This window comes from Dermacentor albipictus, chromosome 6 (assembly GCF_038994185.2).
Source record: "Dermacentor albipictus isolate Rhodes 1998 colony chromosome 6, USDA_Dalb.pri_finalv2, whole genome shotgun sequence".
Taxonomy (NCBI): domain Eukaryota; kingdom Metazoa; phylum Arthropoda; class Arachnida; order Ixodida; family Ixodidae; genus Dermacentor; species Dermacentor albipictus.
In genome coordinates this window covers 67,169,789-67,191,025 of record NC_091826.1, presented here as the reverse complement: position 1 = coordinate 67,191,025, position 21,237 = coordinate 67,169,789, and the positions used below count along the sequence as shown (strand labels likewise).

Here is a 21,237-nt window from a genome sequence, read left to right as displayed (position 1 = left end):
AGCCAACTCCAATATCCTTAGCCAGCAGACGACTATACGCAACCCAACTGAATGAAAGTTGGTGCATTAAGGATAAAAAGCGGCCGTCTACCGACTCGTGGTTGCCTATACTCTATGTGAATAAGTCATACCGTATTCGTTTTGTGTTTCGATAACTTGCATGCAGTTCCTTAATTATTATTCACACGTTTTACCACGTGCTCAAGTTTAAGGCCGACAAGGCTGTTCCTCCATTGCTATAATAGACGTCCTTTAGAATGATTGTTCCTTTAGAATAGCCAATGAGACGAGCCCGCCTCGTTGCTGCGGAGGGAGAGCGATCGCAATAACGCCAAAGTTTCTCGGGTCAGTGTCCAGAAGTGACGTTTCAGTTGCCTAGAAGAGCACTGTCAGCCACCTCTGTCAAAATCCGCTCGCACCTTGCAAAGATTGGAAATCACGATGGCGGCCAGTTGGTCCCTCGGCTCGTCCTCGAAGTTTTGCGCGTCTTTAGAGGGCTTGGTCGCGCATTCGACGACCGCCAGGTTCGGGAGCCAGTAACTCCGCTGCAATAGGCAAATGTAAAAAAAAAGAACACACAGAGCGTCGCCGATGAAAAATTGATATTGTCGTTTCGTGCCGCACGCTAGCCACGCGGCTTCCTCACACTGTATACTGTTACGTTTCGCCTACGACGCGCGGTGTAGCCTGCGCGGATGCAACGCACGCCGGGGCTTCGTTCAAAGCGGCGGACATTTTGGCCCGTTCGGAGCGGCCGCGACGCATCCCCGCCGAGCGCGTCCCGGCATGTTCAGTGCCACGTGTCTTTGTGTGTGCGTGTGTGTGTGTGTGCCCACGCTTGTCAAAGCGGGGCAGCCCGGGAGAGGAGCTCCCCAAGTGTGAAGCGAGGAGGTCTGACCGGCGCCGGCCCGGCTGATGCGTCACTACACTCGTCTCTACATGTCTCCCAGTCCGTCCGTGCCTCGCTGTCACGTGGTGTCGTCCCGTGACCTTCCTTCTTGCCCGCGACGCCAAGAGTATAAGAGCAGCTGCCCCCGGACGCCAGGAGAGAGGCTCCGATTTCTTCTGTTGAGTAACGTGCGCTCCCGTCTCTCCACTTCGGTCGAGCTGACCGGCCGCTCTTTTGCGATGCTAGAATAAACAAGTTGTTCTGTTAGCAGTCGACTCATGCTTTGCCGGGACCTTCGGATGCTTCCAGTGTGCCCCAAGCCGCCAGGCCAACGCTACCCTTGGGGCTTGCGACCCATTTGCAACAACGGGCGCCAGTGGTCCGATTGCAATAACGGGTGTCAGCACTGAGGCTCCAACAGCCGGTGCCATCGGTGAGGTTCCAACAATACACTGTATACACGGGCGCAAGCGGAGGGAAGTCTGTTCCTTTTCATTGACGAAAAGAGCGGGAACCGAGTGTCCTAGAACTCTCGGTAAGCACAACCACATTTAGCCAATTGACAACAAAGCCAAGAAATGTAAGAGCGAAAATTGCTTTAAAAAGAAAAAAAGGTAGGACTGACAAAAGGGAATGAAAATGGACGAAAAAGCGCATTTGGATTCGAACCTACGTCTTCCGCATATTACACATTCCACACACTGCCGGTTCAGCTACACGGCGCCGGCTGGTCTCGGTCCATTTCTTCGGGTATTGGTGTATGTGTAAAAAGTATGTGTCAGCGTAGGAGAAACTATGCTGGCAGTGTCAGCCGGCGCTACTTGTGGCAAGGACTGCGGAAGTAGGACACCCACTTAACCATTCTTTTAACGTGGATGTGGGCGATGTTACTCTACACGGATTTAACTACGGACTTAACTCTCGCTACGGATCCTTAGTGAAGTTCCTTCGCGGTACGGGGCCGCATCTTGATTTATATCCTCGGGTACGTCATACTGCCAATGTCCTTCGACACTTTCCAAACTTTACCCTGAGCCGATTACTTAAAATATTCCTCCCGGATTCAGATGCTTGCTGAACTGCGTTGATTTGGTTTAGTCGGCGTTCGAGAAGATTGGCTCTAAGTTGAAAGACCGTCCTGTCACCACGGACGATGAAAAGCAACGGTGACGTGTATTTTGAGAAGCGCGAAACGGCATGACTATCGAGGCTGAATAAGCGTCGGTATGCCAAGCCACCGCACGGTGTTGCGTCCACGACTATGTTACGGAAATACCACAGGCAACAAGATGAAATGGCGACTTTGTGCATTGTACATTGAGATACTCTTTTCAGCATTTGACCGTGGTATCAGTTGGTAGTAAAGACCGACTCGAAAAGCGATTAGGTCTCTGATCCGCCTTCGGGTTGGAACCCTTTACATATACATGAGTATACCGCTCACATGGAACGGGAAGAGGAACGACTTGGTGATTCCCGGTCCAATGGGCAGCACGTTGTCCAGGTACCACACCAAGACTACGATGGTGCAGTCGCAGAGCAGGCCCACGAACAGGATCTCGGCCATCGTTATGTTGTCGGGCGTGGCGGCTCGGTCGTAGAAGTTGGCCCAGTTCGCACCGTTTGGGACTGCGTACAGAGAGGGACGAGGCCGCGTTTTCGCCACAAAAAAATAAAGGTTCCTTTTTATACGCACACGCAAAACGCCACCTGAGCGCGCGCCAGACCTCGATTGCTGTGCAGCTATTGTGACTGCGAACCCAGCGTTCACTTTATGTATACATGTACAGTCACGCGCAATATGAGCTACGACACGGTGCCCGTGGTTCAAGGCCACCCCGGACTGCACGACGTCGCCGTCAAACGAAAATCGCGAAACTAAACCCCATTCCTATTACTGGTATTCATGTAGCCAATTCTTTCCCGTGTTGGCGCCACCGCTTAGTCTTGGTGCACCTTCGACCTCGGGCACAGTGTTACAGCTCATATTGCACGCCACGTGCATTTAAGCGTGGTATACGAAGAAATTATTGGCTTCTCAAGTTTGTAAGGCACCAGCTACCTATAAGAAAGATAGGTAATGGTATTGTCGCGGGGCTTCCTTTTGCCGAATTCTAGATGTGGGCCTGCATTATCCAAGCTTCTACCCTCCGCCTTCGGTTGGCTACCACACCGCGGCGAGAGCCTTCTAAAGCGAAGCTTATTTATGCCCGAAAAACCTAACCCTTTTGTGGATGCTGGTTGATGCCTTGCACGATGGACCGGACAAGCCGATAGTGCGAACCGATGCGGTTCGCAGTGGTTGGTGAAACATCACCCGACAAATTGAAATGGTCTTGCGTAGCATTTTTGCTCTGTAGGTAGAACGCAGCGTCTAAAGGGGTAATCCTTTTAGATGCTACATACACAATTGTGTATTGTGATCTCGCACCTTTTCCCGCAGTGCGAGTTACAGATGCTGCCAGTTTTGTGGTTCCAGCCGAAATCTCTACTGTTTGCCTTACAACTGTAAAGCATATAGCGAACTTGGATCGAAACAAGCAGGTCTAAAAAAATTGCTGGCTCTCCCGTAACGAGAGTAGATGAAAGCATGCTAATGGCAGCTAGCAAAGCAGGAAGTTGCCGGTGGTAGTAGCCACAATATTAAAATGGGTGTAATGCTTGTTCGTAATGGCACACCCCACCCCACCACAGCACGCCATGCTGTGCACTGGTCCATATGGACACTGCCCAGCTAGAAGAAAACCGGCTGAACTCGGCAAGACAGGCAACGAAAGACGCCAGGGAGACAGAGCGTACTTCTGCGCTAAAAGAAAAGCGCCTGCGTGGCGCCATCTCTAGAGGCTATGCCAAACCTGCCCCGCGGAACTCACGGACCGCTAGACTTCGAAGGAGCACAGACAACCCTGTCTCAGGGCCAAAAGATGACAATTGCATGTGTGGCGCCCTGTATCTTACTTTCTGAACGTCGCTGTTGGAAATTACAAATTAAACTTAAGCGTTACAGCTTGAGTGAGGTTGTGAATGAACAATAGCAAGAACTCAAAAGCAACATTTCTTGCAGCTTCTTCAGGCAGTAACTGGCGTATGTAATGCGGTCCTGTACAAAGAGTTGGGGGCAAGAGACCGCATTTCCTTAAGTTTTAACTGGTTGCCCGCATCTCGTTTTGTTCTCGAAACTTGCCCGGATGATGCATGTGATGTCCGCCTCTCTGTATAATATTCAAGCACAAAGTCTAGACTTATGCTATCTGCAATAGGCGATTTTTTTTTAATACAAGAAAACTTCAAAATTGTCACCCCGTACGTAAGCCTACAGTGCGATCCAAACATTCCGCGGTGGCTTGGTGACTAGGGTGTTGCGCTGCTAAGCACGAGGTCGCGGGATCAAATACCGGCCACGGCGGCCGCATTTCGATGGGGACGAAATGCAAAAAAAACGTCCGTGTCCCGTGGTTTGGTTCCAAGAACGTCACCCCCTCCCCCCCTAGTGTTCAAAATTCATCCGGAGTCTCCTACTATGGTCTGCTTCAAAATCAAATTGTTGTTTCGCGCACTTAACACCCCGGAATCCGCAGTGCGACCCAACACCCTCTGGAATGCTCGGTCGCGCCTCCTTGCGGCGTCGTACCGAACTTCTCGAACCGTTCCATGACTCGGAAGCTCCAGTGAAGACTCATCCCGGGAAATATGGACGTGTAAAGCTTGTGGTCGCGCTGGATGTAGTAGTAGCCCTCGCCGTCGCCTTGCTCCAGCGCCAGGAACGGCATCACGCAGCTGAAGGTCCAGTAGATCATGGCACCAGCGACGGCGTACTGGGCTGGATTGATGGAGAGCGGGCGTTGATGGAGGCCCGATCTACCTCCACTACCTTTCATTTGGTTTTGTTGACTCATACGTTTTTCCGTTATGCTGGATCAGAATAATTTACTAACTCATACGCCTAGATAAACGCGCTGCAAATAGAGACAATTCGAGCACATGCCGCGGCGCCGCCATTGTGATCTGTTAACACAGGTGCTCTGTGACTGATTCTCTGTTGTGAAATTTATCTTAGGCATCCGAATATCTCTATAGATTTGTTAGACGCTGCAGAATCGCCTAAACTGAGACTACAAAGCGCAAAAATTTTTATAAAAAGTATTTCCCAGTCCAAGCTGCGCCGCGCCTGTGAAGCAAGTTTGTGAAAAAGAAACATTACGCTCCACTCACGCGTGCACGCGAAGTTCAATGCTAACACATACGCTATAGTATTTCAAGTGCGCAGCAGTGTTCGTATTGTAGGCCACTCGCGCGGCCAAGGAGAATGGCAATGAATGAAGCTTGTTTAACTGCGCATGAGCTTACAGGGCTGAATAAACTTGGGTCAATTCCTGACACACCCTGGAAGTGGCACCTACGGTAGTTGTCTTGTAAGACCCAATGATGCACAGCAGAGGCTCGTACGAACAAAATAAACTACGGATTTTGAATACTAAAGTAAGAGGAACACTCACTTCAGTGGTATAAAATGAGCGATCAATTACTGCCCGAAGCGGCTATTCCCCACGTAACACCTTTATCGCAGCCGCGCAGCTAAAAAATCGTGTCTCTTGAGAAGAACGCCATTGCCATTTAGTACTTGAGTGACCCTTGAAAAAGGAGCATTTGGAAACATCTTTAGAAACATTGAGCTGTGTAATCTGTAGGTTCCTGAGTAGAGTTTCATTATTTCAATGTCAATTATTGAAACAAAACAAAAAAAGCTGCCGAGGAACCTCGAGTTTTATTCCTACAGAGGTCCAACCTTCCAAAGTCTTTCCTGAATCTGCCTTTTCCTTCGCCGATATAATTCTACTTCATAATGACATTTCTCGGAGCTATTTCTTTTTTTCACTTGCGGTCCCCATTTAGTTACGCAGCGTCGAGCTGAGGCCCGCCGGCATCCCACGCCCCTCATGTGTCGCCTCCCCGGCCATCAGTGGCTCAGAGTATCAAGTGTGCACTCACGCAGGTGAACCACTCCCGCCTTTGGCGTTTATGAATGTTCCCTTTTTGAACTCGCACCAACGTCCAAACTCGAGCACCGATTTCTAAACCGCGCAGAACTGGCACTAGAGACCGGAAGAAAATTTACGTGCGAGCCGCACGGCGAGAACGGGCGCATCGGACGACGTGCAAAGGATTGCACACGCCAAAGCACTCACAGCTGCTGAAGAACATGGACAGTAGTATGGCGTGCATCTGGCAGTTGCTGCAGAAGCACATGAGGATGGTGAAGAGCAGCATGGGATCGCTGAACTGGATGAACGCGCGACCCTCATGGTTCCTCTTCACGCTCACGAAGAGCATCATGAGGGTGGCGGTGATGAGGTGCATGAAGAAGCCACTCAGGTAGTGGCTCAACCAGTAGACCCAGTCGCTGAGTCCCATCAGCCGGAGCATCTCCTTCATGCCTGCAAGTTCGCAAGAGGCGGGGCACGGGTTCATAAAGTTTAGAAACAGGCAATGACAACCACTGGTCGACGAATTGTGTTCTTTGCATAGCGTTTTTATTACCTTTTTGCTCCAATATGCACGACATTACGTTCCTATTAAAGCAGATAGCTTCCATTGTCTCATTCAGTCATTTTCATTGCTGGTCAGAAGTCTGTGACGGTCGGTGGTCGGGGTTCAGACTCGGCAAAGACAATGTTCGTTCATTCGTCCTCTCTCTCTCTCTCTCTCTCTCTCTCTCTCTGTCGTTCGTTCGTTCTTCTGTTCGTCGAGGCTATTTGCTTACATTGACAATCATCCGACTCTATATTATCCACGAGATTCTCTAAATCGGAGAAAGATGCTAAGGCGTCAAATCATGGACGCATTCTCTATAAGAAAACGACAGGTAAAAATGTGCTAAGATTTTGTCATTGCACCAATTCTATTATCGCAACGTTAACTTGGCTTCCTATAAGGATACATCTGAAATCGATTTTAAGTAGCGCTTAACGCACATTGTTTCACTTGCTTCACTTATTGCTGTTACTCCATACTTGGCAGTCAATGATTATATAATCGGCAATGAAACGGGCACGTTAGAAGATTTCACAACTTAACAGCCTGTACGTTAGCCCAGTTTAGAACTTAACAGCCTACATGTGCATACGTACGTATATTCACGCCGTTACCGGAATATCAGGAAACGAAACAGAAAAGTGCGCTACCATTTTAGCATTGCATCAATTCTTTCATCGCAAGGTTCACTTGACTTCCTGAAAAAATACGCCTTAAATCAATTTTCAGTGGCACAATTGTTGCATGTTGCTGAACTTGTTGTTCTTGCCAATTTGGCAGTAAATGATTGCAGATGTGAATTGCACATTAGTCAAATTCACAACGTTAACAATAGTATACATATGCATACGTACGTATGAGCATGCCGCTTCCGGACTAAGATCTTGATGAAAGTTGGCGTTTGTGGATATTTACAAGCCTTCTTTCCTTGCATTGTATCTACCGTGAGAATAATTCATTCATTGATCGATGGTTAGCTCCGGCATCGTTTTGAGCATTTGGATTTCTTCAACGTCCATCTAAAGCTACGCACACAATCGTTTTGGACTCCGATGAAAGAGGAACGAGAGAGTGCGCTGAATAAAACAGCGCATAAAGCAAAGGAGTAACACTGCTCCTCTCAGGATTGTGTGTGAATCAAGGACGCGTCTGTTATTTTACATACGCAGGTGTGACCAGAATGTTTTTATTCTTTTAAGACAGCGTTGTCTTGGTCGAGTTGATTTACTTCCAATTAAGTTTACAGGTGTCCTCAATGAAACTTACATGCAGGCAAGAAATTGACAAAACGACCAGTTCAGTCATTTTTTTTCTTATGTGTAGCACTTACATTGTGACAGAAACCCTTGTAGATGATCGTCTAAGTTAACAAGTTAGCAATGGTTTTATTATGTAGCAGTGTTATCACCTTGCCATTCCAGGATTCAAGGCAAGCCTTATGCGCTCAGTTTCAGTATGTAAGATTATCCAAAATTATTTCGGTGTAGAATAGAACTTTCAAGAAATTTCAAGAAAGACAACAGTGAAAGTACGATGAAATCAACAATCATGCTCAAACTCGCGCGATACTGGCGACTCAAACTGCGCGCGCGCTGATGGGGCACGGGCCTCACGTGGTTGTGGTGACGTCACATCTTGCGTGGTGGCTCTCTCCGGCGCCAACCAATCAGGTGCCTCTCTCTCTTATCCTCCTCCTCCTTACTCTTGCTACCCTCTCTAATTTATCTTGCGAGAACACCGTCCAAGGTGCGCGAAGTAGTCGAGGAAAAGCTATCGCATAAAAAAGATCCGGAACACCTAAGCTCTCGTTGTGAGTTGTGAATGCGAAAGCTACGCATTCACAACTCATAACTCATGTCCCGTTGAGCGCCACTGAGCGGTCCTTACAGTTTTGCGCTGCCAGTAATGTGCCATAGCGGTAATTGCTGCCCGAGCCAACAAGGAGCACCAGCAGCCTGCGCTGCTGACTTGGGCAGGTATGCTATATATGGTTTTCATTCCAGAATGCTTGTGTACACCTTATTCTTTTCTTTTTCTCTTCCTCTCTAGAGTGTAAGATACACCACCGCGCGAGCGTTTCCTCAGTTAGCCTTCGTCTCCGGCTCGGCGTCCAGCGTCCAGCTCGCCACGCGCGGACTCACCGGATGCCTTCTCCTCCACGAGGCGGGCGACGAACAGGGTGAACGGCACCAGCATGCCGATGCAGAAGCGGGTGAGAACCAGGGCGTAGTTTTTTGTGTCACTGTACTGCAAGTAGGAGGGATATGGAAAGCGATTGAGCGCCACTTCTTCCAGCGGGTGTCGGTAGCCGAAACGCTCCGCCTGCAGCTGGGGGTGTCGCTGCTGCAGCGCCCCCATCACCGGCAACAGGGTGTTCATCTCGGGAAAGCGCTCCTCGGCCACGGGTCCCTCGGGCTGAGAGATGAGCCTCTGCTGGTACAGCACCTGCGTGGTGCAGAGACACGTTCGTCACGCTCAGGAGCGTTCCGTTGAGGACTGGGTGCTCGTAAGTGAGCACTATGGAAATATTTGGCGGTCACAAAATGACTTCAGCGATACGTGATGCGAAGCGTTGTCGCTTGGTTTAGTAGAAGCGCATTCGCGAAGCGTGGTAATTTTCTAAGGCGAAATGTGCGCAGCAGGTTGAGAACTTGAAAATGTTTATGTGAAATTGCACTCTTAGAGATTATCAATATGTACAATTTTGCATAGGAGTATGTACAATTACACACGTGTATATCTTCTGACATATATATTCAATGTCCGACAGTTCACTGATTGCGATTTTGACCGTGCCTTCACCGGTGACATCACTGGTGGATTCACTTGTGGATTCAGCGGTTAGGGTGGAGCAAGGCCAGTGTACTTAATTGTTGACGTCAATGCCCACTTCGGGAAGAACCCAGCTAGAATCCAAGAGCGTATGTGTCGAGCAAAAGTTAGAGGCAGTTCTGCCTCCTTATGTGCATTGAATGTGAAAGCATTCTGACTCTTCCGCGCGATAATTTTCACTTGGCCGTGGGCTCGAATTGGGCAAAGACAACATTGCAGGCGGGCCACCCATATATTGGCGGTGGGCCAAGGAAGTTTTGCGAGTGGGTCAGGTCAGTTGTGAAAGTGTGTCAACTCAATTTTCGAATCGGACAAAGTCATATTTTTGGGGTGGGCACCGAAATTTTGGAGTTGGCCAAGTCCGTTTCGGGAGTGGGCCATGGTCGGTTTTGAACGTGAATCAACTCAAATTTAGCATTGGGCAAAGTCATTTTCTTGGGTGTGGGCCGCGGCGTCTGTACGACGCCGTGGCTGTTCACACTGCGATTTCGCAGTGCGAGCCGCAGCAGCTCCAGCGCCAGGAACGTGACGTCATCACTTAGTCGCGTGATTTTTCTTGCCATGGGATGTTAACGCCGGACGCTCGTCGGATTTTCCGCTTCATGGGGCACATGAGGCTTTTGCCTTAATAAGTGATTGTAGCATGGTTTCTTCGGCACTCTACCGAGTCCGAAAGTCACATTCAGTGCTATCTGGGTGTTTGATAACAGTTGTGCGTTGCAAATGCAGTCCTAACTGACTGTCTGCGACATTGCATTAGACTACATCGCCTTCGGGATCGGCCAACGATTACGGTCAGCTATCCAGCAGGAAAAACACGCGTACCTTCTACATTAATGTTTCCATGCATTAAAAACAACCAGGGGAAATAGAGCGACTACAAGCGGTTTCTCAGCGCGACTGGTTGTCAAGGGAAAGACAACGCAGTCGAAGGCGGCGAGGGTCTATAAAGTTACACAGAAGAATTTCACAATTTGGAAGCTTGTCTTTCCCCGACATTTCGTTTCCGTAACGGCCAACTTCAACTACATAATTCCCTGCGTAAAGAAATTCATGTTTCTGATATTGCATGCAAGTATAACAGCATCCGTGCGAAATTATGCGCTTAATGTACGAGAGGATGCGTTACAATATGCTTTAAAAATAGACGTTTTTGATTCCGAGTATTAGAGAAAAAACACATCGCCATCGCCGCTCGCCGGTAGTGGCATCGGTGTGTAATCAGCATCATTGTCATGCTAGCTGAATTACTGCAATGCTTTCCCCTCAAGCAATTTTAGTAGGGAACTGTACAAGTACTTGCTTTTTTCTTTTCTTCTAGAACTATACGAAGATCTTGCGCTTCCCGATGCTCTGTTGCTAAACTTTTGCAGCAAGATCGCAATTTATGGTACAGAGCGTTTAATGTGGCACTGCTACTTACCTGCTTTCTATTAAAAAGAATGTCAAACTCTCTTGCTCTACCTCTCGAAAGTGCCCCCGACGACCCAGTGATTAATGGCGACCCATCTCGAAGGCCTGGCTTCGCCGTGCTTCAAACGCCGAAAGTGAACAAAGCCGCCATGTTTGAAACATCAATCTCACTGCCAGGGGCGCAGGCGCAGGCAAATTCGCATTACTGTTGTTGGAAAAAAAGAGGTGTTAAAGCGTCAATTGCTACATTGAACCAATACGGACTATAATATGCAAACTTTATGCAGATTTTGAGTTTGGATATATATATATATATATATATATATATATATATATATATATATATATATATATATATATATATATATATATATATATATATATATAAGAACAGAGCAGCGGTGAGCGCTAAATTTCGTTTTCTATAATTTCAAGAGAAAAATGCAGTTCTCTGAGCGCCCGCCGTCACCAACTCCGTCCGGGTAACAAGGCAATCTCGTCCTAACTCGGAGGAAATCATGGCAAGGTGCCGCTTGTTCTCGGTCACGCGTCACATCCGTCCGAGTAACAAAAAGCTAATCTCGAAAGTCGCGCTTCCGCACACTGCACGTGGCCAAAGGCGACGTCGCGACCACCACTGTTCCGAACGCGTCACCTGCGCCGACCACCCGTAGTACCTGCAAGTCGAAAGGCAGGCGTCCCGCGAACAGGGTCACGTGCAAGCTGACGGGCACCGTGTCGTTGACGCCCACGTGGTTAACGTAAAGCAGCGCCACGCTGGTGGCCGGCAGCGACTTGTTGGCGTCGGCGCGGACGCGCTCGAGCAACTGCTGTTCCGTGGGCACCTCGACCACCTTGTGGACGCCCAGCTCAGCGAAGGCGGCGCGAGTGAGCGCGGACAGGTAGTTGCTGCTGGGCGCGAAGTACACCTGCGTGCAAGGCGGCCAATAAGAGACAGAGTGCTCTGTGACAGAGCCGTCGTGGGTGGCGTCTGCAGGGAAGTCACCACGCTGACGGATGAACTGATTCCGTGAAAATCTGGTGAAGTGGCTTTCCCCCCTCCAAGGTTCTACAATTGTTAAAGGGGTGCTGAAGTGATTTTTCGATGACCTTCTCTTTTTCTTTCTGCCAGAGAAACTCCGAATCCTGTACACGATCAGAAATTTATTTTAAAAGTTATTATATTGATAAATTTGCCAAATAATTTACAGTAGTACTAGTTTTGCGATCCTGCCGTTTTGGTATTGATCAGAGGGATGTCCTATGACGTCACGACATGCTCTCTCTCTCTCTCTTTCTCTGTGCCTGTTATCGCTACAGTTTTTACACGCGAGCGTATTCGAAAGAAGAAAAAAATACTCGCAGCAGTCTTTTTTAAATTAAAATTAAAATCCGCGGTTATAGGTGGCATAACCATGACATTCTGCATGTGCAAAGCCATCATGCGTAGCCTCAGTGCCGCAGAACCTCAGCGATGCTTTGATCCGCGTCACGACGTCGCGCTAATTTTCGCTACAACTTCGCAAATCTGTGTCAACTACACATGTAACCTCCTGACCTTGAAACTCGTTCAATCTCTCCCAGCGTGAATACTCCTTGAGGCAACGCTTTGTTTGCCTTTTCCTTCCACCTTGCGGATGCTATATTGCCATGTGGACAACCTGGCCCAGTGTTATCTGACACTGGACGTGGGCCCGAATAGACGACTCGCTGCTGGTTGGTGTCTTGATGAGTGTACAACCACTCATGGCCACTGGGTATGTTACCACTCTAGGGCGATGCCTGGGAATATTTGGGCGATGCCTGGGAACTAACGGGGTTAGGTAGTGAACGTTCATGATTGTTTTGCGCTTAGTGTTACAACTATCCACCAACTAGCCCCGTTCACTGCTTCACTAAACGTTACTTTGAGTGCATCGGGCTGCTACATGCCTTGTTCGTCTTGTTCCTTATGTTCGTCAGTGCAACACTCAGCGCAATGCAATCATGACCTGGGAATATGCCCGAAATTTCTCGGAATGTGCCACTGGGACACGAGGAGTGAAGTAGCTAGCCTGAAATGTATTCAGATGTGAGCCGCAATTCTCTGCACAGCCGCCTCTCATCAGCGTGCTTCTTTCGAGAAGTATCACACATCGCCTTCGTCATCGGGACACACAAAGCTAGGCCGACGAGGCTGTGCTCGTGTCAACTGCTGCTGCTGCAACCTCGCTAAGCCGGACAAGCGACGCCCAACTTGAGATTCCAACAATGCAACAGATCTGCGGCTTTGAAACAGTAGCGAAGCAAATGGAGTTGCACTAGAAGTACCTGTATGTGAGGGCAGAACTTTCGAAAGTATACTTTCACACTACTGGCTACCTATGGGTGAAATTTGTGGGCTCGTTACAAGTAACTAAAGTGGGCCTCTAGCGAGCGCATTTGCCTTGACTTGACGATATGTTTTGACAGCCGCACATTCGCGTTTTTACAGAATCTTAACTGGCATGCTAACCATCTTGAGTCTAACGTTGCCCTGTAAAACAGTCAGCAATGCACAAACGACAGACCCGCCGTGGTTGCTCAGTGGCTATGGTGTTGGGCTGCTGATCACGAGATCGCGGGATCGAATCCCGGCCACGGCGGCCGCATTTCGATTGGGGCGAAATGCGAAAACACCCGTGTGCTTAGATTTAGGTGCACGTTAAAGAACCCCAGGTGGTCGAAATTTCCGGAGTCCTCCACTACGGCGTTCCTCATAATCAGAAAGTGGTTTTGGCACGTAAAACCACATAATTTTTTTTTTTTGCACAAACGATGGCTCCAACCTTACACCTGAATGAATGCAGCCGTGAAGTTTCTTGGAGCATTCAACCTGGTCGGAAACTTCATGTGTAAAACTTTTTTTTAGAGCACAGCTCTTTGGCGTCCGTCCCTGGGTTTCGCGTCGTCGTCAGCGTCGTCGTCGTCGGCGTTGTCGTCGGCCTCGTAACCAGCTCGCCGACGAATCTGCTCCGCCGCCGCGCATGCGCGCTGTCGGCTCTCCGGGCGAGGGAGGATGATGGAAGGGAGGAGGAGAGACTGTGGAGGAGGGCTGGCTACACAAATGGCTCTTTGGCGTCCGTTCCTGGGTTTCGCGTCGTCGTCGGCGTTGTCGTCGGCCTCGTAACCAGCTCCGCCCCCCTTTCATCCCCCCAGCGCTAGCAGCGACCGACTGATACCGCTTTCGTGAGTCCGCTACCGCACTCACGAAAGTCGTCGTGCACTTCCTGCAACTCGCATTAACCGTCCATCGATCCACACCGATGTTAGTAGTGGGGGACTTTAATGTTGACATAAAGACAAACAGCAATTTCCTAACACTTATGCGGGAGAACATCCCGTTCCTCTCGCTCGTAACGCGTCCCACGGCTGTGACAACCTCGCGAGGCACTTGTATAGATCTCGTCTTTGAGAATCAAGCATTGGTGTACCAAGTCGAACATATATCAGTCTATTTCTCCGACCACAAAGCTTCCTTCATGACTGTCAAGAACTGTTAGTGGAGTCTTTGTTAAAGGAATACGTGTGAAAAATAAAAAAAAAATTCTGTGATAGCGCATACATGTGTTGCTCGATTTCTTTGCCTCAATCTATCGAAAAGGTGAAACAGCTTATTTGCTGCGCTCAAATTTCGCATTAGGAAGTAACGTAATCGTCGGTAATTTTTTCTATCAAATATGTTTTAACCTCACATGAAATCAGTTATTCGAGAAAGCCAAATATTGTTTGTTCAGTTAGAAAAAAAAAACAGGTTGTAAAAGGTTAAAGCGGGTTTAATGCTACAGGATGTTAAAAACGTAATTGACATGTTTTCGAAGTTAACTAATTTTGCACCTGACTGAACGCAAATTAAGATCTGCGGCCATAGGTGCCACAACCGCGATATGATCATCACGCACGCCGTAGGAGGGGGGCTCTGGAATAATTTCGAGCACGTAGGATCCTTTAACGGGCACCGAGTGCGTGGCAGACGGGCGTTAATTGCATTTGGCTTCCATCGAAATACGGTTGGCGTTGCCGGGATCTGAGCCCTCGACCTCGTGCTTAACAGCGCAACTCCGATACCACTAAGGCACCGTGGCGGGTGAGTTGATGCAGCCGCGAAGTTTCATGGGGTGTTCGCCCTGGGTGGAAGCCTCGTGTACAAAACATAATTTTTAATCTGATATTGTCACATAACACTATTTCCAAGTACAACTCAAACGTATTTCGTCGGTTGAAAACTCGGGTGTTACAATGCTAAAGGAGGCCAAATGGTAAGAGATTAAAAGGGCAGTTCCAGAAACCCTGCCACAACCTGCAATGGCTGTTATTTTCGCAGCTGAATGGGAGCTCCATGTGGCTTTCTTGAAGCGTTTAACCTCTTTGGAAACTCCGTGTGTAGGGCACTGTTTTCTGTACCGGGTGCATGGTTTAACAGGTCGACTAGTTTTTTGTCGGATGGCTGTACGTGACGTCAGAATGAGGACTTCTCTCGCTTAAGCGTCCCGTTCACATATAAGCGTCGTTTCTGGCGAAAATTACTCGCGGGAAATATAGCGCTGCCATCGTAGAGCTATGCTAAGAGAATGATGGTTAGTGATTGAATTTGTCTAATCTTCATGATTGTTGCTTCAAGCGTTCTTGCGACGCCGTCTGTTACGCTTTGCCTTTCTAGATATTCAAGCACTCATGCTTTTCTAAACATACCAAGGAAATCGAATCATGTATAACGCATTACGTTGCCAAAAATGATATATTCACGAAGTCGTAAAGCCACCTAGAGCCAGAACTAAGTTTAAACGATACGTGTGCTCTCCATCATTTCCATGGTCGAACGAACCGCCGCTCTTATAGAACCCGTACACATTGGAATCATAATTTTATCCGGTACTTCCTGTAGGAAGCTCTATTCATTTAGGAGCTCAAATACGCTGTGTCGCGAAATAGCGATTACGGGTCTAGAATGGAAATAATTTCATTGTAATCGCCGCTATAATTCGTTCCGCCCTTCTCAGTCACGACAGTGCGGAGCCCAATGATAAGTTGCAGCTAGCGTTAACGCAGCGCACCCACTTGCATCCTTCTTAACGCAACTTGTCGTCCTGAAACAGAATCTCACGACGTAATACGAGTTACACTCGCACACCAAGTTTCCAGGCCCGGTATCCTCGATAAACGAGGCACCCTGTTTATATTATGCAAACATAGGGCGGGCAGGTTGTTTCGATCGACGAGTGCCGGGAAAGCTTGGACCTCGGCGGGTCAATCCCACTCACCGTGCTTATGCGAGCCAAGTCGCGCTGCGTGTTCCAGAAGGCCCTGTACCCTATGGGGCTGTACACGGTGGCCCCCCGTTGCACGAGGGGCTCCCTGACGACCGAGTCCTCCTGGATGCCCAGGAGCATGGCCACCATGAACACCACCTCGATCACGGTGAACACGTAGTGGCGGCATATGCGCTGCAAGTACACGTTCTTCCACAGGATCACGAACAGCTGCCGGCACCACAGCAGCGGAACCATGCGCATGGACCGCGCCCCAGCGCGGTTCGCGTAGCCGTCGCCAGAAGGACCTGTGTGCAACCGTTAGCAGTATAGTAGCAAGAGCTTGGTGGCGCAACCCACCGCCCCGTTCCAAAGGGGACGCTCATAACATCCATCCATCCATCCATCCAGTGAGTCAATAGCGCGTCCCGTATTCTCTCTATTCGCAATGGCGCGTGCTTGATACCGGGTTACCGGTAAAGTTACCGAGCGCTGGTAGTGACACCTTGTGACGCTTCGTCTAACCAAAATGCCTTATGTACACGTCTTCGCGTACCACGAGTGTTCTTGCCGACAAAAGACGTCTAAAAGGTGAAGTCGTTCACGATCATGGCGCTGCCGAACACTTGCACCATGCAGCGAAGGAAAAACCACTTTGGTTAGTGCAATTAGAGCTAGGTCTGTGTTTGTTTGTTTGTTTGTTTGTTTGTTTGTTTGTTTGTTTGTTTGTTTGTTTGTTTGTTTGCTTGCTTGCTTGCTTGTTTGTTTGCTCTCTGCAAAGCCAGGCGACCCTAGCAACCCGGCCGCTCACGTTCGAGCCTCCTGTCATCCGATAATATGCAACAAGCAAGAAGTGAGCGGCCGAACTAAAGCTCTCTATCTATACTGTTGCAGGACGCAATGCGTAGTCATACTGATCCCTTTTCGATGGGCCACAGCTGCTGTATGCATATAGCACTCACCGACCGATTTCACGGGAACGCGTCCTTGCTTCCGACAGCACTATAGGGAGTGTGGGTTTAGAGGGGGGGGGGGCGAAGTAGCGCATGCGCAGTGGATGCAAATCCCATTGCAGCGAACGCAGGCATGCGGCCACGCCAGTGGAAAAAGATAGGAAGGATGCATACCGCAACGTGATTGAAGCCAACCTGCTGGCGGCACAACAGGTGATCGCACGTCAAAGTGCGCAGTTGGTTCTAGTGTTCCCGCTCCACGGCAGTGCCTGCCGTGGAGCGGCCCTGCGCGCCATCTCAGGGCCGTGGGGGGGCCGCGTCTCAGGGCCGTGTTACCATGGCAGGACCAAGAAACAAACGCGCACCGAATAAGAACCACTGGCATACAGCAAATCTCAACTCTTGCTTCGTGACCTCAACGAAACAGGCCCGAGCCCCTGTGGGACGCTTCGTGGGACGCTTGCCGGTCTGTTTATTTCCCTTTTATTTTATGCAATGAACCTATTCTTGCAGCACGTTTGCACTCTCATGAAAACTAAAGCAGTCACTTTAATTTGGCTCTGGTTCGAAGCAAGTTTCTGGCGCGAAATATAGCGGCGCGCGCACTGTTATGATGCGGTGCGAGCAAAGCCGGAATTTTCGAAGCATTCTATGCCTATTCCCTCGCTTTTCACGTTTCGTGCGTGGTCAGAGCGGCGCTTCAGGCCCATTATCAAGAGGCTTTTGCTATCAATGTGATCAGTCCGCCTAGAGAAACGGAAAAGTGCGACATAGACAGGAAGGAATAGCTGCAAACCCGCGAAACCTGCTGTAGGTGCTCCTGGGAGGTGAAGCACTCTCCCTTCGGATTTGCGACTGGCAATGAAGTTTCTTTCAATCAGCTTACTTGAGGGTGCTGTTTTAGGAGGGGGCGGGATGAGGGGGGAGCGCCGTCACGTGCTATTTTTCATATTTTGTGAGGTTTGTTTGCAAGTCGGAAAAGATTGTACGCAATTTGTACGTCGCTGAAAACACAGCAGTTAGATTTCATTTGGGGCTGCCTGGCGTTGCCTACAAATGCCTCATTGACACTTTGATGACTAGAACAGTACTTTTCGAACTAAATATTTATTTTCAATTGTCTAAATATGTTTCAGGAACGAAATAATTACTGGCGGCTACCACACTTTACTCCAAACAATATGCACTAGGTTTTCTTCGACTAACGCAACTACTCTTTCTTTAGGCATTGGTGCATGATAGTCGGCAGACGCTGTATAATTCACCCAGTAACCAAAATAAGGCAAAGCAGGATTCACTCTAAATCATAATCAACAGCAGTCGTGCGCAGCAGCGCTTATACTCGCACCACAGAAAATAAAAACAGAGACAGAGAGAGATGCTGCAGTTTCTCCGCAAAGGCGTAACAGTATTAGTGATAGCGACATATAGGAAGGAAGATTACACCCCCGGGAGACGCCCGATATTCTTCGTGGTAGGAGTGGACTCAGGCTGTTAAATTCGACTGTCTCCTGCTATGAGGTCTCGTAAATTTTCATATAAGGCCATCACTTCAGTGAAGAATTCTTCGAGATCACACAGTTTCTTCAAGAGCAAGAAATATATATATATATATATATATATATATATATATATATATATATATATATATATATATATATATATATATATATGTATATATATGCACACACACACACACATGCATAGGGTGTTTCAACAAACACTATCAAAAATCTTTAAAAGTTGCCTGCGACAGATATCAATTCTAGTTCATGAGCTGGTCTACTCGAAGCGGCGGACACTATCTGCACACAAACTTGAGATGCAAATACACTAATTATTAAAAGCTCGCTAATTAAGTTTTTAAGAAGGGTTTAAATCTGAGCCAGTTGGTACATACTAGTCGAAAACACAAAAGACAAGAGAGGTTCACCAGTCGTTGTGGTGTGAACTTCTCTTTTCCTTTGTGTTTTCGACTGCTTTTTCTGTTTAAGTTTTTAACCAATTACATTATGGCCCATATTGCAATTTACAAATTATAGCAGTGGAGTTCGCAAGGCGGATCCACTTGAAACGAATTTTCAAGATGACACCAGTTTCGAGATATAAATTCCCGAACTTTGAGGAGAAATGCAGTGGCGTTCCAGTTAATTTGTTAAACAAGAACGTCGTTTCATGCACTGAAGAACACAAGTAACTGGAACACCTATGCATTTCGCCGCTAAGTTCGGGAATTTATATTTCGAAACTGGGGTCGTCCTGAGATTTCTTGCCAATTGGATCCGCCTTGCGAAGTCCAGTGCTAGAATTTGCAAATTGCACTATGGGTTTTAAGATAATTCGCTATAAAGTTAATTAGTGAATTCTTGTTATTTAGTAAATTTTTCACGTCAATATTGTGTGCAAGTAGTGTCCACAGCTTCGAGTAACCGGCTCATAAACTAGAGTTGAACTATCTGTCACATGCAACCTTTAACAAAATTTCGAAGTGTTCGCTGAAACACCCTATATATATATATATATATATATATATATATATATATATATATATAAATAATGTGTGTGTGTGTGTGCGTGTGTGTGTCACGTTACTTGGGCCAAGGTCTCAAAAATGAAGGGCCCGTCGGAAACAAATGAACCGAACGCGCACTGGCCTGTAGTAACTCAGGTAATTTTCTTTGTTTTCCCCGTAACTCGATCATTCCCCGTAAGTTCGATCATCCAACTTCTTTAATTATTTCTCGAGGACCCCAAGTATGATACCCCGATTTGTAAGCACCTTCAGAAACCCCCGATCGAGTTATTTCACGTACGATACGTCTCACGTAGTCCTTTTTTCCGGGTTGCAAAGAAATCCCGCGAAATATAAAAAAGAGACCCATGTGACGTAGCCGTTGCGCAGTCGTATCGTGCCGCTCTCAAGCGTGCGTTCAGTGAACAAGGTCGGCTTACGTCAAATGACGGAGCCAATGCGTGCAGCTGGCCAAGAGCTGCCGAGGAGATAAAGAACGCCCTGCCGCTTCCCCGTCGCAGTCACGATGCAGCCGACCTTGTTCGCCGAACTCATGCCTGAGAGAAGCACGATACCACTACGCAACCGCTTCGTCCCATGGCCTTTTTTTTTCATATTTCGCAGGCTTTCTTTGCAACCCGGAAAAAAGCACCACGTGAGACGTATCGTACAGGAAATAACTCGATCAATGGTTTCTGAAGGTGCTCTACAGATCTGCGTTTAATAGTAGGGGTCCTCAGCCAATAATTAAAAAGTTAGCTATTTAAACCTAATTTTAATTAGTGAGACACGGGGAAAACAAAAAAATGCCTGAGTAACTATTGGCCAGTGCAAATCGTACGCGTTCGGTTCAATTCGCTTCCGACGCGCCTTTCATTTTTAAAATCTTGGCTCAAGTTACGTGGGACACCTATATATACATATATATGGGGTTCGGAAAGCTGGTCGGGCCCGAGAATGAAAACTTGCCGCCTTTGTCTCGCAGCGTGTTCGTAGCGTTCTACTATGGGCAAATAACTGAGCAATGAGAGCCGACCCGGGAGGCGGGGATGCAGTTTAACAAACCGTCCCAAAGCGTTAACTGCCACGAGACGAGAATGGGACAAACTGACAAGCTTCCAGTCATGACACAAAGAATAGAGTCATTAATTCCAGCGGCCTGATGGAAGCTAGAGCAAGGTCGATTCAAATAGGTCGCGAAGCTTCGGGCGAAAAGCGGTTCAGTACAGATTGTCACCGACATCAGCATGGGGGGTTATGGGAGCAGCGATTGAAGCGCGACTATGTTTGGAGGGAACAAACATTGGGAAAGAAAAACGCGTTTTTTAATTCAAACGAGACAGTTAGATTCATTCAACCAAAATAAAATTCCTAGACAATTTTATATATTCTTGACGAGTTAAGAAAATACAAGTTTAAATGTATTATTCTTAATAAATGCATTTCTTTTAAGCGCCCATCGCTGCAGAGGGCGTTGACGCCACTATCACTCGCAATGCAATGCACGTCTTGAAATGGGCAGAAAGGCGCACTCGTATCACCTGTTGAAATACGCCCCCCTCACAGTTTGTGCTTTCTTGCTTGTCAAAGTCTGTCTGAATTTGGTGACGTGGGTAGCTTCATTGCTTCTTAATCTGTTCAGTCAAATGTAGTGAGTTACGACCGCCAGATAATTGTGTAGTTGTTTTAGTGCGACCGCGCTGGCCGACGGGCTTGGCATCCAATAGGATCAGCACTCAACACCTAAAGCTTTCGTCGGCCTCCAAAGAAAGTATGTTCTGTGCAGGGATGCGATTTCGACAACAGCACGGCTGGCCTTTTCCTGCATCGCTTTCCACG

The 21,237-nt window shown here is 48.0% G+C and overlaps 1 protein-coding gene across 1 annotated transcript in view; it reads right to left on the bottom strand.

Annotated features, from left to right (window-relative positions):
• Positions 1-21,237, bottom strand: part of LOC139047030 (phospholipid-transporting ATPase ABCA3-like) — a 177,823-nt gene that overhangs the window by 39,600 nt on the left and 116,986 nt on the right. Inside the window, exons 3-9 of the mRNA XM_070520976.1 lie at positions 15,946-16,241; positions 11,344-11,595; positions 8,563-8,866; positions 6,076-6,324; positions 4,521-4,709; positions 2,334-2,518; positions 420-545 (exon numbers count right to left, since the gene is read on the bottom strand). Coding sequence (XP_070377077.1) covers positions 420-545; positions 2,334-2,518; positions 4,521-4,709; positions 6,076-6,324; positions 8,563-8,866; positions 11,344-11,595; positions 15,946-16,241 — 1,601 coding nt within the window. The remainder of the gene's footprint in view (positions 1-419; positions 546-2,333; positions 2,519-4,520; positions 4,710-6,075; positions 6,325-8,562; positions 8,867-11,343; positions 11,596-15,945; positions 16,242-21,237) is intronic.